A 21,359-nucleotide genomic window follows, 5' to 3' on the forward strand; every position below is an offset into this window, starting at 1 on the left:
CTTTTGTTTCAAATAGAAACATTTATTCTTTCGATTGTCCTGTAACCTAAAATAAAAGTGGCAACTCCGTCTTGGCACCCCTAAACAATAGTAATAGCAACATGTGAAGATATCATTTCCATTGTAGATCTTATGAAGGAAAAAACACGAAATTACTGCATACCAGGTCGCAGACGGAATGCACCCATGCCTGGAAAATAGGACGATCTACCAGAAATACCAATCTTATAGGTAACGAAGAGCTTCCTCATTTATTTACTCTAGACAGAAATTACAAGTTTAATAATCGCTGACACTCTCATCTGATAACATACGTGTTTTCTTTGCTCAGATGGGTTGTAAAATTATCAACAATCAGAAACCTACAAAGTAGAACTAGTAAAATTAAAATTATATAAAAAAAAAAAACCAGTAGGCACATAGTTTCTTTGACACGACTTGGTCCAAAATATAAAAACAAAAATAGAATTTTAGGTTAAAAAATTATTAATTAATGCATCCAGCGGGAGACTTGTGATCGAGGAAAAGTAGCAATAAAAAGAAACTGCATGAAATCAACGTTTTATATTATTCTATTGGTGATTGTTTTAGTCTAGCCAAAAAGACTTGGAATCTTAAACTTCAATGCTTTTCTTCTAATTCAATTAATACTATAATGAATTCAAGTTTTTATAAGCAGAAAGAAATCATAACATAGCAGACTAAAAAAAGTTATTTAAGCATTCAAGAGGATGTCCTCACCCAGAACAGTTTAGGAACTTCAAGCTGATTGATAAAGATCAGATGTAATCTTTAAATAGGAATGTTTAGAAAACAATGGGAGAATATTGATATAGCTCACCACAAAAACATAACAGTGCAGAAGAAATAAACCAACTACAAGATAGCTAATCACATTCTCCATTTAAGTGCAAAGTGCAAAGTTCTAATTTCACCGACAAAATTGTAAATAACGGTCTCATAAGGCAAACAATTCCAGATAATGAAGAACTACAAAACTAATGTTCAACAAAGGATGAAATATCAAGATTGACCAATTCCAGCATCTTATTCTTCCTCCTCAGCCTCATTGTCAGCAATGTTGAAGTACCTCAACTCATAAACATTACGGTCCTTGTCTGAGGAAATAACTCTGAGCCAATCACGGACACTGTTCTTCTTTAGATACTTCTTAGTCAAGTATTTCAAATACCTGGTCAAACAAGCAACTATCACAACATAGAACAAACAATGGTTGACAATACATATTATAACAAAAATGCATCAGCCAGCAAAATATGGCAAATCACAACAATTTAAATATTAAAATTACATTGAAAATATGCCCATAGTAAGCTATTATGACAGAAAATTAAGCTACCCATGTACTGCAAAATAAGTATTAGCTGAATACAACTGGATTAACCAAGCAGATTTATGATTACAATGAAACAAGGAGAAATGAGAGCTTTGTTCATCTGATAAGGATTAGATTCACTTAAATGAGCCTAACATACAAGGAGGATTTTAACGACTAAGCAGTGCGAGATTAAAGAACAGCAAATTGAACTGCCAATCGAGCTATTGATGAATCCAACAAAGATGTTGCTCTACACCAATGAAAATTGACTTTTGTATATCTATTCTACCCTGCACTACACTATGAATTGCTTTCCTCCATCAAATCACCATTATGCCAACCAACACTTTTATCCAGTGATTTGATACAATCCACCAGTCACCCTTCTGAGCTCATTTATACAAGGACTTTATTCTGTTTTGGATAATCCATCCAATTATCCAACACAGGTAATTTCATATGTTACAGCCCTCCTTAGTAAATGACTTTATTGTCTTCTATTGAGAATTTTTTTCTGTCTATCATCTTCACATAATTTCTATTCATACCTAAACCAAAACACCAAGTTATCATCATAACATCTGATTCTATTATTTTTTTTCTTCATCAGTTACCGCATATTAAAAATTAGCAATGGATTGAACATTTGAATTATGTACATTGACACTATCCAAATATCTCACTTCAGCATCAAATGGCAACAACAAAATACAATAAATTTACAACCTGACATCGCTGCAGTATTCTAAATAGTAACAGTTCTGCAGCTCTATAAACAGATACATGAGAGAAGCAGGGGTCAACAACAAAGGTGAAAGACATACCTCTTGGAGAAGGTGCTCTCGGAGGTAACGGTGATTTTGGTTTTGTCACGAGTGACGGTCACAGAGTCACCAAGAGCTCCAGCCTTTCCACCAACCTTGATGCGCTCCTGCAGAAACTTCTCCAAGGAGGCGATTTCCATAATGTTATCCTCAACAGGCTTTGTGCAATCGATCACGAAAGTGGCTCCCTTCTTCTTCCCACCCTTGGTGGCTCCACTGCTTCCTTTACTCATCTTCTCCGACGATTACAGAAAAAAATACCCTACCTGCATTTCCACGAAAGACACATAACTATTACACATCGAAGAATCGAACTGTGAAACAAAATTAGGGATAGAGAATCAGAAAACTGACCTGAGAAGCTGCGGCGATTTGGGAGAACAATGAGAAGATAAATGGTTAGGGTTTCTGAGCGTGGGTATATATATATTACTGGGAGAGATTTATATCTCTATGGTCGTCATTGCGGTCCATCAGCATTTGGGCTAATGTTATGAGTCCACTCGCCCAGGCCCATTGATATTAGTAAGAATCAAGTGTACCTTAGAAAGTAGGGATGGGCATGGTATGATATGGTATTTCAAATTTGGGTATGGTAATTTTGGTATTTGGTATTAAAACTATTATATCATTAACATATCAATTTGATTCAGTATGGTTTTGTATTTTGAAGTTCTATTTTGGTATTTGCAATACAGTAAATCGCTAACCATAGTTTGTTGACTTTGACTAATATTTACTCATATAATAGAGTATTATGACTTCGACGATTCAAAAAATGACCTCAATAGTATCACACTAAAATATTATACATGTAGAAATATACATTCAAAAGAAAGTACAACAACTCATTTTGTTAATCAATTACATTTAAAATATATTTCAATCAAAATATAATAGTTAGAGTTTTAACTTCTAAACATTTAGTTTATACTAATATTAGGTTACATATTTGTTAGTATTTTAATAATGTATATATTTTGGTATGGTGTTCGATATTTCGGTATGTTATTTTTAAATACCAAATACCATACAGAATACCCAAAAAAATGTATACCATATACCATACTAAATACCATAATATCAAAATCAAGATATCAAAAATTTTGATATGGTATGGTAATTCGGTATAAACCATACCATGCCCATCCTATATAAATTGGGGATAACAAAAGAGCGGTAGAAAGAGTAAGATGGTCAAATTACAAATACTTTGGATATTAATAATAATTACATTAAAATATAGAAGAATAATTTGGTGCACAAAGCATTCAACATTAGCGGAGTTTGAGAAAGATCGCATCTTAAAATGTGTGACATAGACAGTCTACTCTAATATAAACATTAGTAGTTGTTTGTATAATTTGAACTTTACTGCTGCTCCAAAACTCCACTCAAATAATTGTTGAAGTTTTGAATCTTTATGAACCAAGGACTCTACTTGTTTTACATTATACCCTACAAACTTTGTTGTTTTTCATGATTTTCTCTAATAGGTCATAAGCAAGTTGTGGTATAGGAACGATTCTATTACAAACTAACATAGGTTCATTGATCATGTATATTTTATATGTTAATACACAATTTATTTTTATTTTTTTGTATAATTTGGTAAAAGTTTGTTTGAATTTTACCTGTTTTTTAATAATTTTTTACTATACACATCACATGGAGATTTTTTATTTTTTTTTATCAATCACCTTGTATCTCAAATATATGTATTTATTTTATATGATATTTAATAATGCACGACATATCAACCAAAGTAATTCATTATTAATGAACTTCACCAATCAAATAGGTAGCGTGGTTATCACTGTAGATGTCTTCAACTAGACAAAAGTTATTTATCCTACCATGTTTCCCTTATAAATTTTCTTCCCAAACTTTTATTAAGGGATAAACTTTCTTAATTTCATCTCTACGAAATTGTTTTTTATCGATCGTTTTGTGTCTTAAATATATGTATTTATTTTATTATTAAAGGATTTATTTTTTGCTACAATTGTTGTTGGTTGACAACTATAAATTTATAATGCACAAACGCACACAGATTTTATTCCAAGAATATTTGCGAAGAAGTTTCATAAAGTTTCACTTTACTTTTCTTAACATATACTCTGACATATTGTTTTCCTGAACATGAAAATAGAATATCAAATTGTACATTTCTTGTAGAAGCTCTTCGTGTTTTTTTTTTTCATTCCTTCTCTGTTTTTCAACCTTGCTCTAGGAGGAGTTTTAAGGATATTATAATGATTTTGTTTTTACCATATTGCCAATGTCTTATGCCTGGTGGAAATATCCCTTCTAAATTGTCACATTTGACTATTTGAGTACGAAATCACAGGTTTCCCTCACCAATAATGTGGAAGTTCAGATAGTCAATCAATTAATAGTTTCGCTCGTAATGGTCGACAGTATTCCTGCCATACTTGAATTCCTATTATTTAGAGCTAGAAGCTTCGCCAGAAGCAAGCAAGACGAGGTCGCTCTTCTTTGTAGACAAGGCTCGTTTCGTACTTTACTTACGAGCTCCGCTTGTTCCCGGCTATTGCATCTTTCCTGCCACACTACTTTAACAACAGCTTCTTAGCGACCTACTGCCCTACCACCAAGACCGGCAAAAGCACCGGATGAAGATTGTTCATGTATTGCTCTTTTGCTTTTCTATACTTTTATTTTGCTCTTTTGCTTTTCTATACTTTTATCAAGAAAGAATTTTGATTATTTTCTAACTTCCTTTAACAGCCAAATTCCAAGTGAATCAAAAGGAAATTATCACAACTTTTATTATAATTTTTCTTGCCATTCAAAATCTCAACCAACGATAATTTTGCCCATTCGCTCGATGGACCGGAAAGAGAAAAGGAAAAGGGAAAGAAACAAAAACACTTGGATAGAAAAAATGCTCTATGTTTTAGTATTTTCTTATTCAACACTTAGATTACAAAAATCATGTTAGCAAGCTAGCATAGGGCTTGTGTTACCATAAAGAATTTTGACATAAAGGTAAACCCAGAAAAATTTACAAAAGTCGAATAGTGTGCACAATATATTGCTTTTTTCATTGATAGCCTACTGTATGATGAAGCCAATTTCCTTGGTTTATTTCTTTTGTGCATACGAATTCATGTTGATGAATCTGGGATATCGTTCGGCATTGTTGCTGGTTTTATGATCATAATACTCAACTGCTGCAGCACCAGCCAACGCGGCGAGTGTGAGTGCTTGTGCGTGCAACCTAATTTCACATCAACAACCAAAAATAATGACAATTTTAACTAAGCTATACTATTTGTGTATGGTTTATTTTCATTGGCACTTTAATTGGAAGGGGAAAAAATGATGTTAGCACTGAGTCAATAAACCATAGTAATTTCATAAAATTAATTGGTACCTAGCGTGGATGAGCCTGACACTGGTTTTCATGTTGGGTTTTGACCAATTGTAAGCCACCGATCCCGCTACCCCGCTGAGCCACAAAGTTCCTTGGGAAAATATTCATACAAATCGATCAGTACTGATAAATATATTGGAGGCCTAACCCATAAGGTTTTGATATGTTATTTTGACACTTTTTTTTACAATCATCCAAATATCTAAAGTGTGTGTAATACACTTGACGCTGATGTGTCAAAGTGACCAATTAAATGAAGAAACGTGACAGATATATCAAAAATAATTTTAAAATAATGACTTTTGATTAGAAAAAAAGTGGTCATTAACTTCATTTAATTGGTCACTTTGACACATCAGCGGCAAGTGTATTACACACACTTTAGATATTTGGGTGATTGTAAAAAAAAGTGTCAAAATGACACATCGAAACCTTACTTGAGTTGTCTAAAATGAACAAATCTTAGTTCAAGTGTCTAAGTGAAAGTTGGTGCCAACTTTGAGGGGCCATCGATGAATTCTGCCTATATTGGACGATCATATACGCACTTAAAATTATATAAGATGTGCATGGAATAACTGTTCGTATGCCGAATCATTAGTCCAAATATGATTTATCTCCACATTTATTGTAAGAGACCCCAAAATGAGATCTAAGCGATTAAGGGTGTGTTTAATAAGAAAGGAAATATTTTTCTAAAAAATATTCTTTTTCTAAATAAATGATAAACTTACTTATATGACAAATAAATAGAAAATATTATCAAAAGTATTTGTATAAAAATTAGACAAATATTTATATGAGCAATAAGTGGTGGATGGGGGTGAGGAAGAGACATGGTTGTGGAATATTTTATCGGATATCCAACATGAAGATGCCTTTTCTATTCTTCAACCAATTTAGAGCAGCATCAATTACAAGTCAAAAGTCATAATTTAAACTTTTTAAACTTTTTAATTATTTTTTTTAATTTTAAAAATAAATATTTAAACATTTTTTAAATTTTATTCAAATACTTTAAAATTATTTTGATTTAAAATCACTAAAATAAATCAATTCAAACACTCTCTTATTTTATATTTTCAGAACCTTTCAACCAATCAATCATATAATCCTCACTCCTCCCTACCGAAACACCCCTACAGTTTAGTCCTTTTACAACATATGAATTTCAAATTAACAACAAATAGATTTAAAAAATTGAAAGGAATTTGTGAAAAATTACCGACTGTGCGAAGTTTGTGGTCGGAAATCCATTCCCTAGCAGATTCAAATGTAGATTTTTGATTAGATGCCTCCATCTTTAGAACAGAACAAAGATGGAGAATCTAATCTTTGTCAGAGAAAGATGGGGGGAAAAACAACAGATAAATGATGAATTTGTATTGCTGTTACGCTTTTTATATTTGCTGTTAGAGAAATGGAAGGAGAAAGAAGAGGTGAAATTTGCAACATGAGAAGCAACGGGACCCACATATTTTTTAGCATGTGGAAAGAAAAAAAAAAGTTGCTCTCTTTCAATATGCCACGACTTCACTTGGCAAAACACTTTTGTCCTCTTATTTTTTACAAAATAAAATTACTAAACAATAACATTTTTCAAAGTTTTCTTTTTTGTGCCTGAAAATAAAGAAAAATGGCTGACAATTTCACATATGGTTTATGAGTTTCACAATTATCTTTAGCTTATTCTACATTTTCTCCGGAAGTATTCGAGATTAGAGAAGCTTTAATTTTTCCATCGATCTTATTGATCTTTAGATCATTTCATATATGCTTTAATTTAGTTGTTAAAAAGACTTTGTTTGGTGGTTTCTCATTGGTGCAAAAGGAGAAATTCATAGGAATGACTTGTGTGATCAGATTTAGTTAATTGATAATATTTTCTTCTGTTTGATTGTATATATGCACTTGGATTGAGTTGTTTGATCATATTGTGATCTTATTACTTGCTCATATATGTTTAATTAGAGGCGAACTAAAGATTTGAAGATATTGATATACCAACAACAATTAATGCATGTTAGTTAAAGTATGTTATTCAATATTGATTCGTGTGATAATTTTATTAAACATAGAAATATAAGATTAATGTACTAATGTATAAATATAAATTAAATGATTAAATTAGATAAAGTTTGTTATGTGGAGTGATAGTTTTGAACTTCACTTTGCACTATGAGGCATCAAATTTGAAATTAGCTATCCCCATTAAAGAAGGTGTACCCATTTTTTTAAAAAAACTTAACGAATGCACCTGCTTGGATCCGACTCTGCGTCTAATCTACCCTTTTATTGAAATTCACCATCTAATCCTTTGTCCTTTCCCTTAACCAACCCCGTATGCCTACATTTTAAAGAGTTTTTATATATTGGTGTTTGCTTATTTCTAAATAACTATTTAGAATAATAATTGAATTTATATTTGTATATTAAGAATACCAAATTATAGTGATTAAATATTAACTTTTTAATGCTAAGGGCTTGCTTAAAGACAACAATAAAACAGATAAAGAAGGATCAATTATCAAGTAGTTGAACAAAAGAGTAAGAGAAATCTTATTATGAGCCCGTTTGGATTGGCTTTAAGTTGGTCAAAACCAACTTAAAACCCCTTTTTAGCTTTTGGACGTGTTTGCCTAATGCTGACTTTAAGCCATAAAGTTCTTAAACTGAGAGCTTATACAGTACTTTGATTGTTTGCAAAGAAAATAAGATAAATTACACTAAGTGGGAGGAAAATATTTATAGTCTCATCCTAAAAAATGATTTCTTCATATTCAATCTCTTGTAGACGTGTAGTGGGTTTTGTTGTAAAAACAACCACCATTAGAAAAGTCTATTTTATTTTCCTTTTATCTCTTTCTTAGGGGTTATTTATCATTAAATATTCAAAAGTGTGCTAGGACAGATGTCATGTACTGACGTCTTTATATTTAGGACAAGTTTCTAGATGTAGCGTACGATAGCGAAACTTTTTTCCCATTCCCTTTATATATAAGTTCCGCTTATATTCAAAAGCCATTTGTATTGTTTTCGTCTACTCCAATCCTTTTTTCCTTCTTCTACGCAATCTCTCGTTGTTGTATCCTCAAGGTAAACTGTTCCTCCCTCTCTTCTCCTAATCTAATTTATTAGAAAAAAAATAATCAAATACATATAATTTTTCACTGCTTCTCTGGTTTTTTTTATGCAAAATTCTGTTTCTCTGTTTTCTAGAATTTTTTATTTGGTAGTTCTTGAGAAATTCTAGGGTTTTGTACTGTTGGTCTGTTTTTTTAATCATATCCAAGTAGTTGTACAAAAGGGTTAAAAATATCCAAAGAATTTATATCAGTAAAGATTTTGGTTGAATTTCTTGATTTCTGTCTCGCGGACCTTTTAACCGGCGATTATTTCTTTTACTTTTACATGCATAGTTTTGAGGAAAGGAACAACATGTGTGTTTGGTACGAAGTTTTTTTTTTTTTTTTTAATGGAAATCAATTTCCTAAAAAATGTTTTCTCGTGTTTGAGTGGTGAATATTTTCCCAAAAAAATATATAGTAAACATTAATCATAATATTAACAATTTTGGTATTGTTCTGATGAAATTTTTGGTTATATATATTGATAATAGTGTCCCAAGTGTTAGTTGGAGGGAGTGACCCTAAATGATTGGAAGTTATTTCTCTCTTTTGATAGAAAATGTTGAAAAACAATTATCAGATAACCTTAACTTCGTCGTACCATGTACACTGAAAAGAAAAAAGAACTTGTGATTTTTCTCTGTATATCTGGTGTTTGATGTGACTACTATTGCTGACAAGCGTAATATTTTAGAATTGATTTAGATTGATCATTTTATGGTTTTTGCTACTCTGGTGCTTATTCTATAAATTTATTTTGATTTTGATGGTTGTAACATTGTTCATTATTTAGTAGCTTTTGTTAAACAAAACAAAAACGGTTATAGTTCCATATCATCTTCTGTCATTTTGTTGCAATGTTACTTTACTTTTCTTCTTTGTTTGACCCTTCTTTAGTTTGGCCATTCCTTTAGGCCTTTCACTGATGAGCTTCGGTCAACTCTGGTAATCCCCTCCTCCATCCAAACCAAAAGAAAAGAAACTTCTCTTACTTGCATTTCCAATTGTCCACACTACCGCTTAATCTTACCTTGTTAAATGAATTTAAAAATTGGCCACATTACTACTTCCAATGTTTGAACAAGCTGCTTATTCTTTTGTTTAATGGTTTCAGGCAATATGGGTCGTCTAAGGCCGACTATTTACGTCGGAAATCTTCCTGGTGATATTCGGGAGAGAGAAGTAGAAGATTTGTTTTACAAGGTTATTTAGATAAATTACTAGCTGCTGGAAGATACATATTTTCTCTATTTTGATATGCTCGCTGCTTATCACTAAGCTATACATTTACCTTCAATTTGTTGCTCCTTTTATGTTAATGTCAACTAAAAGAGCGCCAATAGGTTCTATGAGAAGTTGTACTTTTGGGTGGATTGGAGGAATGAACTTGATTAACACAAAGGGGAAGTTTGGGTGGTTAAAATGCAAGTTTTCATTCTTGTAATATGGTGTTTATCTGGTTGCATCTGTGTAAGCTGTGCCTAAGTGGATTAGTAAACCGTGTACCTTGTCTATCTTTCTTAGTCTTTCAGGTTTCTTGCGTCCCATATCAAACTAATAAAGTGATAAGAGGAGTGTAATCTAACTTCATGTTCTAGTGAAAGCGCAGTCATCTCTTTTTGGTTTTCTAGAGGGTGAGAATACTCTCTGCAATGGTCTGGACCTACCCAGTGAGCTTCTCACTCTCACAGTACCCATTTAGCCTTTCAGCGTTCCAAGAAGCTCCTGAAAGTCATCTAATTTGGTACTTTTGGTGTTTGTTTCCTAATGGAAAAGCCAGACAACTTTGCGATATAAATGAGACATGTTTTAAATTTATTGCTAAATTTTTTTTCTGTCATTATATTTGTCAGTAATGTAATTCCTTTTGGTTACTTTCTAGGATGGTTGCCTGAAGATATATTATAAGTTATGGATTTTTTGATATGTATACTTACCTTGTGGTTGTTTGGACTAGTTTTGTGTAATCCCTTCCCCCTCCTTTTTTTGGGGGGGAGGGGTTCCTATGCCAAGTGCTAAACTTTTGAATTTTCGGTGAATTTCCTGCAGTATGGGCCCATTGTGGAAATTGATCTGAAAGTTCCTCCTAGACCACCTGGTTATGCGTTTGTAGAGGTGAGTTCTTTGCTAAGAATTTAATCACTAAGATGTTATTTTTTCCCTTAGGTATCATTCTGTTGGGGTTTTGGGAGATATAATCCCCACATAAAAATCAACTTTAGTTTACACAATATTTGATTGGGGTTTGATTTTAGTCTCCACATAAAAATAAACATTAATTAATACACTGTTAATTTTCCCCTTTTTGCTTTCCTCATAAATAATACATGCATGAGTTATGCGGGGATCATTTTACGTGGGATAGAATGAGAAATAAGAATATGGGTATTTGTAATATATGGATTAAAAATGCCAAGAATATCATTCATAATAGTTAAAAGAAAATTATTTTGCTTAAAAGTAAGCATATATTTTAAATTGCACACTTATACATTTAATATGTAATATTATCAAACTAAATATCCAACAAGAAATAATCCTTGGATTATGCAATCCTTGTATTATTAATCTTTACATTACTAATCCCGGTGTAACTAGCCTCTAAACCAAACTATCCCTTATTGTATCGGCAGAGAGCTCAATTTTCTGCATTAGTTTCTTTATGCTTCAGAGTTTCATAGATCTAATTGGTGTCATTCTTTTGTTATGTTTCAGTTCGAAGATCCTCGGGATGCTGATGACGCCATCCGTGGGCGTGATGGCTATGATTTTGATGGGCATCGCTTGCGAGTTAGTTGTCTCACAACCCCCAGGCCCTGTAGGATAGTGGGCTTAGTCAGCCCAACATAGGTCCCCCCCCCCCCTCACCGGGGCGCCTCTTCCCTCTTTTAGTGATGTGGTGACGTTGGAAGTCAGATTATGTTCACCGTATTGTTGTTTATTATGATCTTTGTAGGTTGAACTTGCACGTGATGGGCGAGGATCATCATCATATGATCGCTACAGTAGTTACAGTAGTGGGAGTCGTGGTGGACTTTCTAGGCGCTCTGACTATCGCGGTTAGTCTGATTTTGATAGTGTTATCATGATTTTTGCCTCCTTGAAAGTTAAGCTATTTCATATGGTTACACTTACATGGTAAAATGTAAATATCTTCAGTACTGGTCTCTGGACTACCATCTTCTGCTTCATGGCAAGACTTGAAGGTTAGAATTTGTTACAGTTGTCATGTTATGATCAGTAAAAAAATTTAGGTTCTTCCTAGAGCTTTGGATCAATGTGGTTTCTTTTACTTGGTCTTGCTAGGATCACATGCGAAGAGCTGGAGATGTCTGCTTCTCTCAAGTTTTCCGAGATCGTGATGGTGAGTTAGGTTTATTGTGGGAGTTTCTATGGTTGCATTTATTCAATTCTTGATGTGTTTGATTCATCCATATATGTTCTCAAGGATGGAAATGTACATTTGTCTCTAAGTTATACTCCCTATGTTTCAATTTGTTGTCTTAGTTTGACTTGACACAGAGTTTAAGAAAGTATATAAGACTTCAAAATCTTGTGATCTTAAACAAAAGATGTGTCTAATGTACTAAAATGTTCTTTAAATCTTGTGGTCCTAAATATGTCATATAGGATGTTGGGTGTAAAGAGTAATACTAAATATAGTAAATGGTGTTCTTTTGGAAAATATACTAAAATAGGAAGTAAGAAAAAAAAAATTGAAACATAAGAGTAGTATTTTAGACATTTTTGCTGAAGGAGTCCCTAACATAACAGATCAACACATGAGACAATCATTTTACTTCTTAATCATCTTGTGCTTGCATCTTAGAAAGACTCGAGAAGCATGGCCCTCAGGAAGTGTTGCTTGCAATAGGGCAAGTTCTTCAGGAAATATAGTTATACAAATATATCATGATCTGTTCTAGTTTAAGCTATCAATAATGATTTGGGACTTTACTAAATAGGCGCTTGGACAATATGTGGTGGTTGATGCTGGGAAAAAAGTTATTATTTGTTCCACTTTAGAAACCTGACATGTTTATTTTTGTAATCGAACAGGCTAATGTTGATTTTCAACAAAAAAAAAGGGTCTCCACAGCTCAATACTTCCATATTAGCTCCTTTATTTTATTTTCTGCTTAATATTTTTCGTGATTTATCAGTATAAAGAAATATTTAGTAGCAAATTACGATGTTAAGTCTGATGTTCCGCTTTGCTCTCAAGATATATTTAGTGAAAAAACATTTACCCAATGGAACTCCTCAATAGCATCTAAATGCATTTAAAGGGTATTCTTTGTCTTCTAATGTTTACTCAATTTACATAGAAGTTTTAGTATTGGGAAGCACTGTATAGATCAGTTAGCAAACAATTCCTAATCAGACACCGTATGGCACGAGATCTCGGTGCATTGTTTTCATGCCAAGGCTTTTGACAATTATAGGAAGATGTCTATTCTTTTTGTTCTCCATTATTTCTAGTTTGAGCGCAAAATTTTTAGGATGTGTAAACATTGTAATGGAATCAGTTGATGTTAACTGCTACCTGCTATTTTTGCAGGTATGAGAGGGATTGTGGACTATACCAACTATGATGATATGAGATATGCGGTAGGCTAATAAAGGCTTTAATTTACTTATTTGATCTATAACATCATCACTGGTTTTTTTAAATCTTCTATGTAGTAATAATGCTTTCTTTTGCAGATAAAGAAACTTGATGACTCTCTGTTTCGCAATCAATTCTCTCGAGCATATATCAGGGTCTGTTTTCTGTTGGTACTAGAAATACTGGGTCCAATGCTGTGTTCATGCATCAATTTAACTCAGTTATCTACTATTTAGGTGGACAAGTATGATAAGAGGCATAGCTATTCAAGGAGTCCAAGTCCATATCATTCAAGAAGCAGAAGTTACTCAAGAAGCAGGAGTCCTCGACGAAGCTATAGCAGCCAGAGCAGAAGGTTTAATTCTCGACTGTCTTTTCCATCTTTGCACCTCCACAAAATTTAGCATGTTTACTAACAGTCAGTTAACAGTTTATCTCCTAGGGGTAAATACTATCGTCGCTCTGTGTCTGTCTCACCCTCAGGGTCTTTTTCCCCTGCTCGCTCTCTTTCAAGGTACTTTTTTGTTTCACATCAAGGTTCATTTTTTTTTATGCTTCCGAAATTATCATGTGTTCCTGTATGTTTTGAAGATGTTTCTTTAAACAGTCCTAATTCATGTTTTGATTGCATATGAGCATGTCCTATTTGAATTCTTTATGTAAGTCTACCAGATGCAGTCTACCTTAATTGCTAGGTGTGGTGTGCTTGCTAGTGTTCTTCTTAGGATCCTCATTTCCTTCATTTGAGCATTATCCCCTCTTTGGTGGTGGTTTTATGCTTGTTTGATAGAAATTCTGCATGAGGAATAGCAGTTTGACTGTACATTGGAAAATCTATCTTGAATTGGGACTTGGGAGTCTCTTTGTTGTTTTCATCTTTAGCCCTTCTTATCTTCGTGGTTTTGACTGGTTAAAGAGTTGACACCTTTATTGGAGAAAGGGATACTCACAATTTTCTATTCGGTGGCTTGTTTTCTACATTTCCTGCTGTGATGTCTGGTTAGATGATCAATCACTTCTTTTTGTTTGATGTTTCATTTTCTGGAGATATGTAGAGTCGAAAAGACTCACTTGTAGTATCACCAGAATGTATGGAGAAGTACACATCTACTGTCTCTCTTTATCTTTCGTGAGCTACAGTAGGATATCATAATTACTGGAAATTTGTAGGAATGGCAGTGACCATATAATTATATATATTTGGGGAGGAATATGAATTTGACACTTATCGTGCAGTAGATAGATGAGGAATTGGGAATTCGGTGCTATTAGAATGAGGAATGAGAGAATGTTTTAAGTTATAGATTGGTCTTTTATGTGTACAGGCACCAAGTTATCAGAGTCAACCAAGTCCTTACTGGACGAGAAGTTATATAAGGAGATGTCCCTCTTTAAGAATGAGACTATGAGATGACCTATCTCTCTTTTTTGCTCAAGTTTGATGGATTTGTACCTTCTATTTTCTGTACTTCTATGCCTCCACTTCTTTTAATCAAGAAGATTCTGAAATCTAAGTAGTGGAAGCATATGAATGCTTAGTTTTACAGTTGCCAAGTACATCTATCTATTTAAATTTCTTTTGCAGTCTTCTCATACTTTTTGTTCTTTCCTCGATTTTGTTAAGAGGCACTTGAGGTTTTAAGGTTAGGTGTATGCTGCTAAATTGTGGGTCTCAAGTCTTAACCATAACCAGCTAACTAAATGCGTTGGTATAAGATCTAAAGTTAATTTATGAGGTTCTTTTAAAGAGGATATTGCTTTACAATTAAGATAGCTTGTAAAGTGACATTTAAGAAGTGTCATGAAAGAGTTTGATATTGACTAGAAATAGGAGAAACTTAGTGTAAGAAGCTAGTCCCTCAAACTGAGTTAGATGTCTAAAACTGCATATTTGCATCTAAATAGGTTTCTGTTTATATGAAACGGGTTCTGAACTTGATTATGTGGTTCGACTTTAACTTATATTTTTTAAATTAATTGCCATATTTCAACTTTTTATGACTATAATTGTTTGTATTTTTTGATTGTTGTGTATGCATCATAATCATCCAAAGGTAGGATAAGGTTTGCGTACATCATGCCCTCCTCAAACGCCACTTGTGGGATTACACCGGGTATGTTGTTGGGGTTGCATTATATGTATCTAGGAACCATGTATTTTGAAGTTTTTGTATAGAAATTCTATTGTTCTTCGCATACCAACTGTTAGGAACGAAAATAATTAGGTGTCATGCGGAAGCTAGCAAAGTAAATCTCGAATGACCATGAGTAAGAAGACAAACGAGAAATATACCAAAAGAGACACAAGCATTTAATGTGGTTCGGTCAACCAATCTACATCCACAAGAGGAGATGAACAATCCACTATAAATATGAGAGTACAAATAATCGAGAGAAACAACCTCACACAATTCACTCGGAATAAAAAGAGGTTCACACAAGTTCTAACGTAACACTTGTGTCTCACCGTTTCTCCCCCTACACAAAACTCTCAAAGCTCCTAGGACTACATTGTGAATGCTACCAAGTTAGAAGGAATAAACCTTTATTTATCGAGTCATAAACATTTTCCTATAAGAAAAAGGACTAGCCAAATATGGAGACATTGTGTTTTCCTTTTAGGAAAAGAAAAAACTAATTATACTAGTAAAGTCAGGGCAAACACCCAACACCAACTTCATTTTATTAAGTAAAGATTGCCATCCTTTTATGTTTCTCGTAAAGTGACACGGTTCTCGCCACAATATAGGGTTGTGACTAAAAATTTCCTCTGTTTTGGGGTGTAGGGGAGGAATAGTTAAAGAAGAGAACAGCAGGAGAATTTAATGTTTTTTTTTGCGGTTAGGGGGTGGGGTGGGGGATTGGGGAGATGGAGTTCAGGGCATAACCAGCACGAATTCGTAGTTTCTCATTGAAGATTTTCTGGTTGTCAATTGATTTATGAGGGAGGACTTTGTAAGTTGGGCCTTTCTAGTTGAACGATTGGATAGACTTGTTTAATTTGATTCTCCAACTTAAAAATTGATTTCCAGAACCAATAGAGAATGACATCCTGAAAGAATTCTGAAGCAATAATATTGGTGGATGAATCTAAATTTTCTTGTCTAGTTCTCTAAAATTCCAGGAAGAATTGAGATGCAGTTCCTGTTTCAATTGTTCTCTTCTTCCTCTACCCATTCCTTTTGAATGAGGGTTTCTTCTGAGCGGACTAGCTTTTTGGTTTAGTAAGATGATTACGAAAATTGCCTTTTTTGTTTTCTAGATCTGGCTTCCGCGGCGATCTGGGGATTGCTATATAGACAGGTGATGGTTAATGGTGCTCAAATTCAGACAACTCGTTTGGTTGTGGCTATAACCTGATTTAGTGGATGAGCACCTCCGGCAAACTCTGGATGGTAATTTCCATTCTAATATGTTATTAAGGTGGATCTAACTCACAGCAATATATCAACTTGTTTTGGGGCTAACCGTCTGAACATGGGAATGCAATCCAATAGACAAATAAAAATTGTTTTGCTTTAGCGCGTGGGACTAGAGCAGGCATTTGTATCGTTATGGCTCTTATAAATTGGACAAGCAACCTCCAGGAAGAGTGTTGCAAATGGTTTTTGTTTCAATTTGACCCCGTTGGGTGAATGGTGTTAGAGATTGCGGCAGCTCTTGCTAAATACTATGATTGTGGACATGGAAGTAGCATGGATTCATTTGGAAAGGTCATTCTGGAACCTTTTGGCCACACAATTCTATGATACTAACTAGAATTGTTTCTGGGGTTTTTGCAGATCTCTATCAAGATCCAGATCTCCACTTTCACCAGTAAGTAGCACTAGCTTTTTTATCTCCTCTTAATGGCTATTGAAGTTCAACTGTGCTATTATGCTTTCATAATCTTTGCTGCCTTGTAGCCGCCTCGTTGGAGGCACGCGAGGAGCCCGAGGAGGAGCAGGAGCAGGAGTCTATCCTATTCTCGCTCTTCGGTATGATTGAATAGTCATTTTGTGGTTGTAGCATTCATTTCATCATTAGACCTGTTTCCATGTTCGTCATTTGAGGATGCTATATGCAGGGGATGTCCAACTGAGACTTCTACAAGAAACAAGGAGATAGTAGCCAAAATAAAGTATTATGCAGACTTGCTGGATGTTAAGGAACTGTAGTGTTTACTATATGATGATATAATTTCTTCAGTTGTAACATTTAGAGGAGGAGCTTTGAATTCTAGCTAGCTAGTTGTGTGTTTTATAAACTTGTTCTAGGTTAATCGCCATGCATGCCTTTTGAACTGCTAAGTGAAACTCGAGGATGTAGATCTGTTATATTTTTGTCTTGTGATTCAGTTGTTGCTGCTACAAGTGTGTGACACATTATCAAATGTTTTTGGTTTAAGCCATCAGATTTGTGGAGGAAAACTGCGATAATGTTGCGAGGAAACTGGCAGCCGGGTGGTGCCAACAGGATATTTTGACTGCTTTTGAGAGAGAATAAAAGGAAGTTCCTTGGAAAATAGTTTAACATATTACGATTAGGTAAGAAAAAAGTGTGAAATAATAGTTTAACTTCTATTCTTTGTTCAAGTGAATTATTCTATCAAATAGTATGAATGGAGGAGCAAATAGCCTTTCTGTTGACCGAGGGAAAAAAAAGAAGAAATAAACATGTTATTCTTGGTAAGCAGTAAAGCAGGGAAGAGGAGAAACAAAAAAGTACATCTATAAGCTAATGTGGCTACCTCCCTATAAGCTTGTTTTATACTAATATTTATATTTTATAGTAACTTCTCATCTATAATAGCATCCTCCCTCACTATAATTATTTTTTGGGGTAGAATATCTCTTTGCAATGTTCTTGGTAAATGTGTATAAATTACTTCCTCCTCCGTATTATATTTGCTTGTCCACTTTAAATGTACTAAATTTTGTCTAAATGTGAACATGAAAAAGGTTAACCATGGAGAGTTTTTTTTTGGAACTTTACAAGGTGATCAATATTGTTTATATTTTAAAAAAGAATTGATCAAGTCTATATTGATTTTATAAATTGACAAGTAATTTGAAATAACTATTTTCAGTAATGTAAAAAAGGATAATACAGAAAGGAGGGAGTACTTTATAATAACCAAGTACATTTTATTGAAATAACTCGATGTGGGAGCATTGAGCTTTCTACAACACAAAATATAAAGCTGATGGCTTAGTATTTAGGGATGGCAATGGGGCGGGTTGAGCGCAAATTTTTTAAATTGTTTTGTCCCACTTCGTATAATAATTTTTTTTGTTTTTAATCCGTCCTATCTCCATATAGACCCTCCTCGCATAAATCCGCACCGCAAAAGTTTTTATGTTTTTTTTCTTTTTAATTGAATTTAATATGAAAACTAAAATTCATAAAAAAAATATTATTTTTCGCTAATTAACGTCTCAACTACTAATTAATTATTTTTAGTTAACATTTCAACAATTGTTTTTTAATCGCTAATTAGCTCTAATTAATAATTATCTAGTTTAAATTTTTAAAAAAGGAGTTAAAATTAAAGTCAAAGTTTAATATAAAAAGTTTATATCTTTGATTTTTACTAATTACAAAAATTTAATTTTCTTCTGGTTTCTATTTGATACCTTAAACCCACAACCCGCCCCGCCCCGCATTACTTAATAATTACTTCAACCCGCTCCGCATTTGCCCCGCCCCACATAACTCTAAACCTGCCCCCTACCTGTCCGCCTCGCCCCATTGCCATCCCTATTAGTATTCGGTATGCCAAAACAATTTCCTCAACAAAAAAAACTAAGGAAGAAGAAAGATAAAAGACCCACAAAATGTAACATCAGTTACACACACACCAAACACCAACCCCACACAAATTAGTAGCAAGTAGCAACCAAAATAAAAGCTCTACATTATTTCCTACTCATTACTGAACTAATGACTTATGTCTACCTAAAAGGGATGGAGCTAGTTGCATAATTCTTTGATCTTCTTGACCAATTCAAACAAAAGACCCAAAAAAAAGAAAATCCTTCAACAACTTATAATAAGCAAAACACTTAAAACGAGATCGCTATGTTTTTATTCTATTTACTTATTTTTCCTTAAAATGTTTTATTTATAAATGTGTTCACCAGACATCTTAGCAACCTTTTGTTTAGACGGACAATGATAAGAAAGGATAGTGGTTGTATGTTAGATTGAATCCAACAGGCATGCTTATTAGTTATTAGTAACACCATTTGGGCCACTAGTTATTCCCGCAACTTTGGGGCCTCTCGAGGCTTAACCCCATTAACCATAAGAGTTTTAATGCCACAGCTCTAAGTAGGGGTGTTCATGGTTCGGTTTGGGTCGGTTATTGATTAAAACCATAACCAAACCAATTTAATCGGTTATTAAATGTCTAAAACCATAACCAAACCAAGTAAAATAATAACCACGGGTTTGGTTATTGTCGGTTTGGGTCGGTTTGATTCGGTTATTCGGTTTATGACTAGCCGAGATAATTCAAATATTCTCTCTCTACATTCTTCAAATTCTTATGAAGCTCTTTTTTCCTCACGACTCACAGAGGTTCAAAACAGAAAATGAAACAACTTAAACATTCGGAAAAAAAAGAAAACAACTTAAATCAATTTAAAATTTGAAAAACTCCTTACAAACCTTCTCAAAATTTGACAATCTTATACTTGGGGTTGAGGAGTTGAGGTTGCTCTTGAGCCTTCACTGTTACTCTATGACTGTGAGTCTGTGACTTTGTGAGAAACCAACGTGAGAGGAACAAAAATGTAAAAGGAAAACAGATACTAGGGTTTTAAAGTTTTAACTTTTACTTTATGTTGCTGCCTGCTGCTCAAGTGCTTAGTGCTTATTAGAAATTTAGGATTTAGAATTGGACTTGAGAGTTGGGCTAATGGGCTTGGATTGTTGGACTTGGACCGTTGTTTAGTGTTTATTAGAATTTATAATTGGGCTTAAGAGTTGGGTTTGGATTGTTGGGTCTTAAAAATAAGTATATTAATATTAAATTAATAATTAAAACGTATAAAATATCTTTAATTATTTATGAAAAACTAATATTATACATATAAATAATTATAAATTTTAAGTATATAATTATCGGTTTGGTTCGGTTATTTATTCGGTTATTTTTTTCTATAACCATAACCAAACCAAATATTATCGGTTATTCAAATTTAAAACCAAACCAAACCAAACCAAACTGAATGTCGGTTTTTTTATTCGGTTTGGTTAAGTTTTCGGTTTGGTTTTGGTTTTAACCAAAACTGTGAACAGCCCTAGCTCTAAGTAGAGAGGCCCAACGGAATCCACATTATTGGACCCATTTATCAAACATCCACCGTTACATGGCTCGCCAATACGTTACCACAAACTAATTGCAATTAAACTATAAACTAGTTTTATTTTTGCTCGTTGTCGGATTTTAGAGTAAATCACATAGACCTTTCTGTCAATTTATATTAAAAAATGTTTGATTCACAATTTTTTTAAATAAACCCTCTTGAATCTATTTCAAACAAATGAATTGTTAATCAAAATCACAACTCTCACAAATGTCTTTATGAATTAACCAAATTGTTTTTGGAGATCATAATATTGTGCGAAAGCAAGTTTTAGAGAGATATCTCTCTTCGTAAAATTTGAAATATAAGTATTACTCTTCAAGTTCAAATCGCACTATATATTCAAGTATTTTTGTAATGTGATTTTCTATTTTAGTTTGGAAAAGAACAAATAAACTTAATGAGATCTAGACAAAGGATCACATAATATAACACATAAATGATAATTAACAATTTCCACTTGCATTACTTCAAACACATCTCTTACACAAAGATTCGCAGTAAGAAGAATTTTTTGCTTAGTTTTTTTTTAAAAAAAAAAACAAAAAAAAAAACCTTCAGCTTGTTTGTTTAGTTGATTAGGAGGCTAATTTGTTTGTCAAATTTTGTGACTATGCATTACTGAAACATATATCTAAGAGAACAATCTCGTGTACTCCTAAATCTATATTGTTGTATGTTATAACACAGGGAAAAAATATATATTT

General features: G+C 33.4%; 3 protein-coding genes across 6 annotated transcripts; 1 reads left to right on the forward strand and 2 right to left on the reverse strand.

Moving 5' to 3' along the window:
• Positions 1-884: 884 nt before the first annotated feature.
• Positions 885-2,640, reverse strand: LOC129886138 (60S ribosomal protein L22-3-like). Its single transcript, XM_055960689.1, has 3 exons — positions 2,518-2,640; positions 2,164-2,429; positions 885-1,192 (listed from the first exon to the last, which is right to left on the reverse strand). Exons 2-3 carry the CDS (start codon positions 2,394-2,396, stop codon positions 1,048-1,050), a joined length of 378 nt encoding a protein of 125 aa, XP_055816664.1. The 5' UTR covers positions 2,397-2,429; positions 2,518-2,640; the 3' UTR covers positions 885-1,047.
• A 2,398-nt stretch (positions 2,641-5,038) lies between these two features.
• LOC129884663 (uncharacterized) lies at positions 5,039-6,981 on the reverse strand. The gene is made up of 3 exons (XM_055958950.1): positions 6,789-6,981; positions 5,564-5,654; positions 5,039-5,407 (listed from the first exon to the last, which is right to left on the reverse strand). The coding sequence occupies exons 1-3, from the start codon at positions 6,862-6,864 to the stop codon at positions 5,272-5,274; spliced, it is 303 nt and encodes a 100-aa protein (XP_055814925.1). The 5' UTR covers positions 6,865-6,981; the 3' UTR covers positions 5,039-5,271.
• A 1,571-nt stretch (positions 6,982-8,552) lies between these two features.
• On the forward strand, positions 8,553-18,116 carry LOC129886140 (serine/arginine-rich splicing factor SR30). Of its 4 annotated transcripts, XR_008766181.1 has the most exons (15): positions 8,553-8,659; positions 9,806-9,894; positions 10,741-10,806; positions 11,407-11,481; positions 11,648-11,750; positions 11,851-11,897; positions 11,998-12,055; positions 13,253-13,302; positions 13,399-13,455; positions 13,537-13,655; positions 13,731-13,814; positions 16,563-16,695; positions 17,083-17,116; positions 17,206-17,277; positions 17,367-17,652. XR_008766181.1 is itself a non-coding variant. In XM_055960690.1 (14 exons), the coding sequence occupies exons 2-14, from the start codon at positions 9,811-9,813 to the stop codon at positions 17,763-17,765; spliced, it is 927 nt and encodes a 308-aa protein (XP_055816665.1). In that variant the 5' UTR covers positions 8,553-8,659; positions 9,806-9,810; the 3' UTR covers positions 17,766-18,116. The 4 variants fall into 4 exon arrangements, 2 of the variants coding, with proteins under 2 accessions (XP_055816665.1, XP_055816666.1); XR_008766180.1 differs by having other exon boundaries at positions 16,563-17,116; XM_055960690.1 differs by lacking the exons at positions 16,563-16,695; positions 17,367-17,652 and adding an exon at positions 17,688-18,116.
• Positions 18,117-21,359: the final 3,243 nt, after the last annotated feature.

Source organism: Solanum dulcamara, chromosome 4, assembly GCF_947179165.1.
Source record: "Solanum dulcamara chromosome 4, daSolDulc1.2, whole genome shotgun sequence".
Classification (NCBI taxonomy): Eukaryota; Viridiplantae; Streptophyta; class Magnoliopsida; order Solanales; family Solanaceae; genus Solanum; species Solanum dulcamara.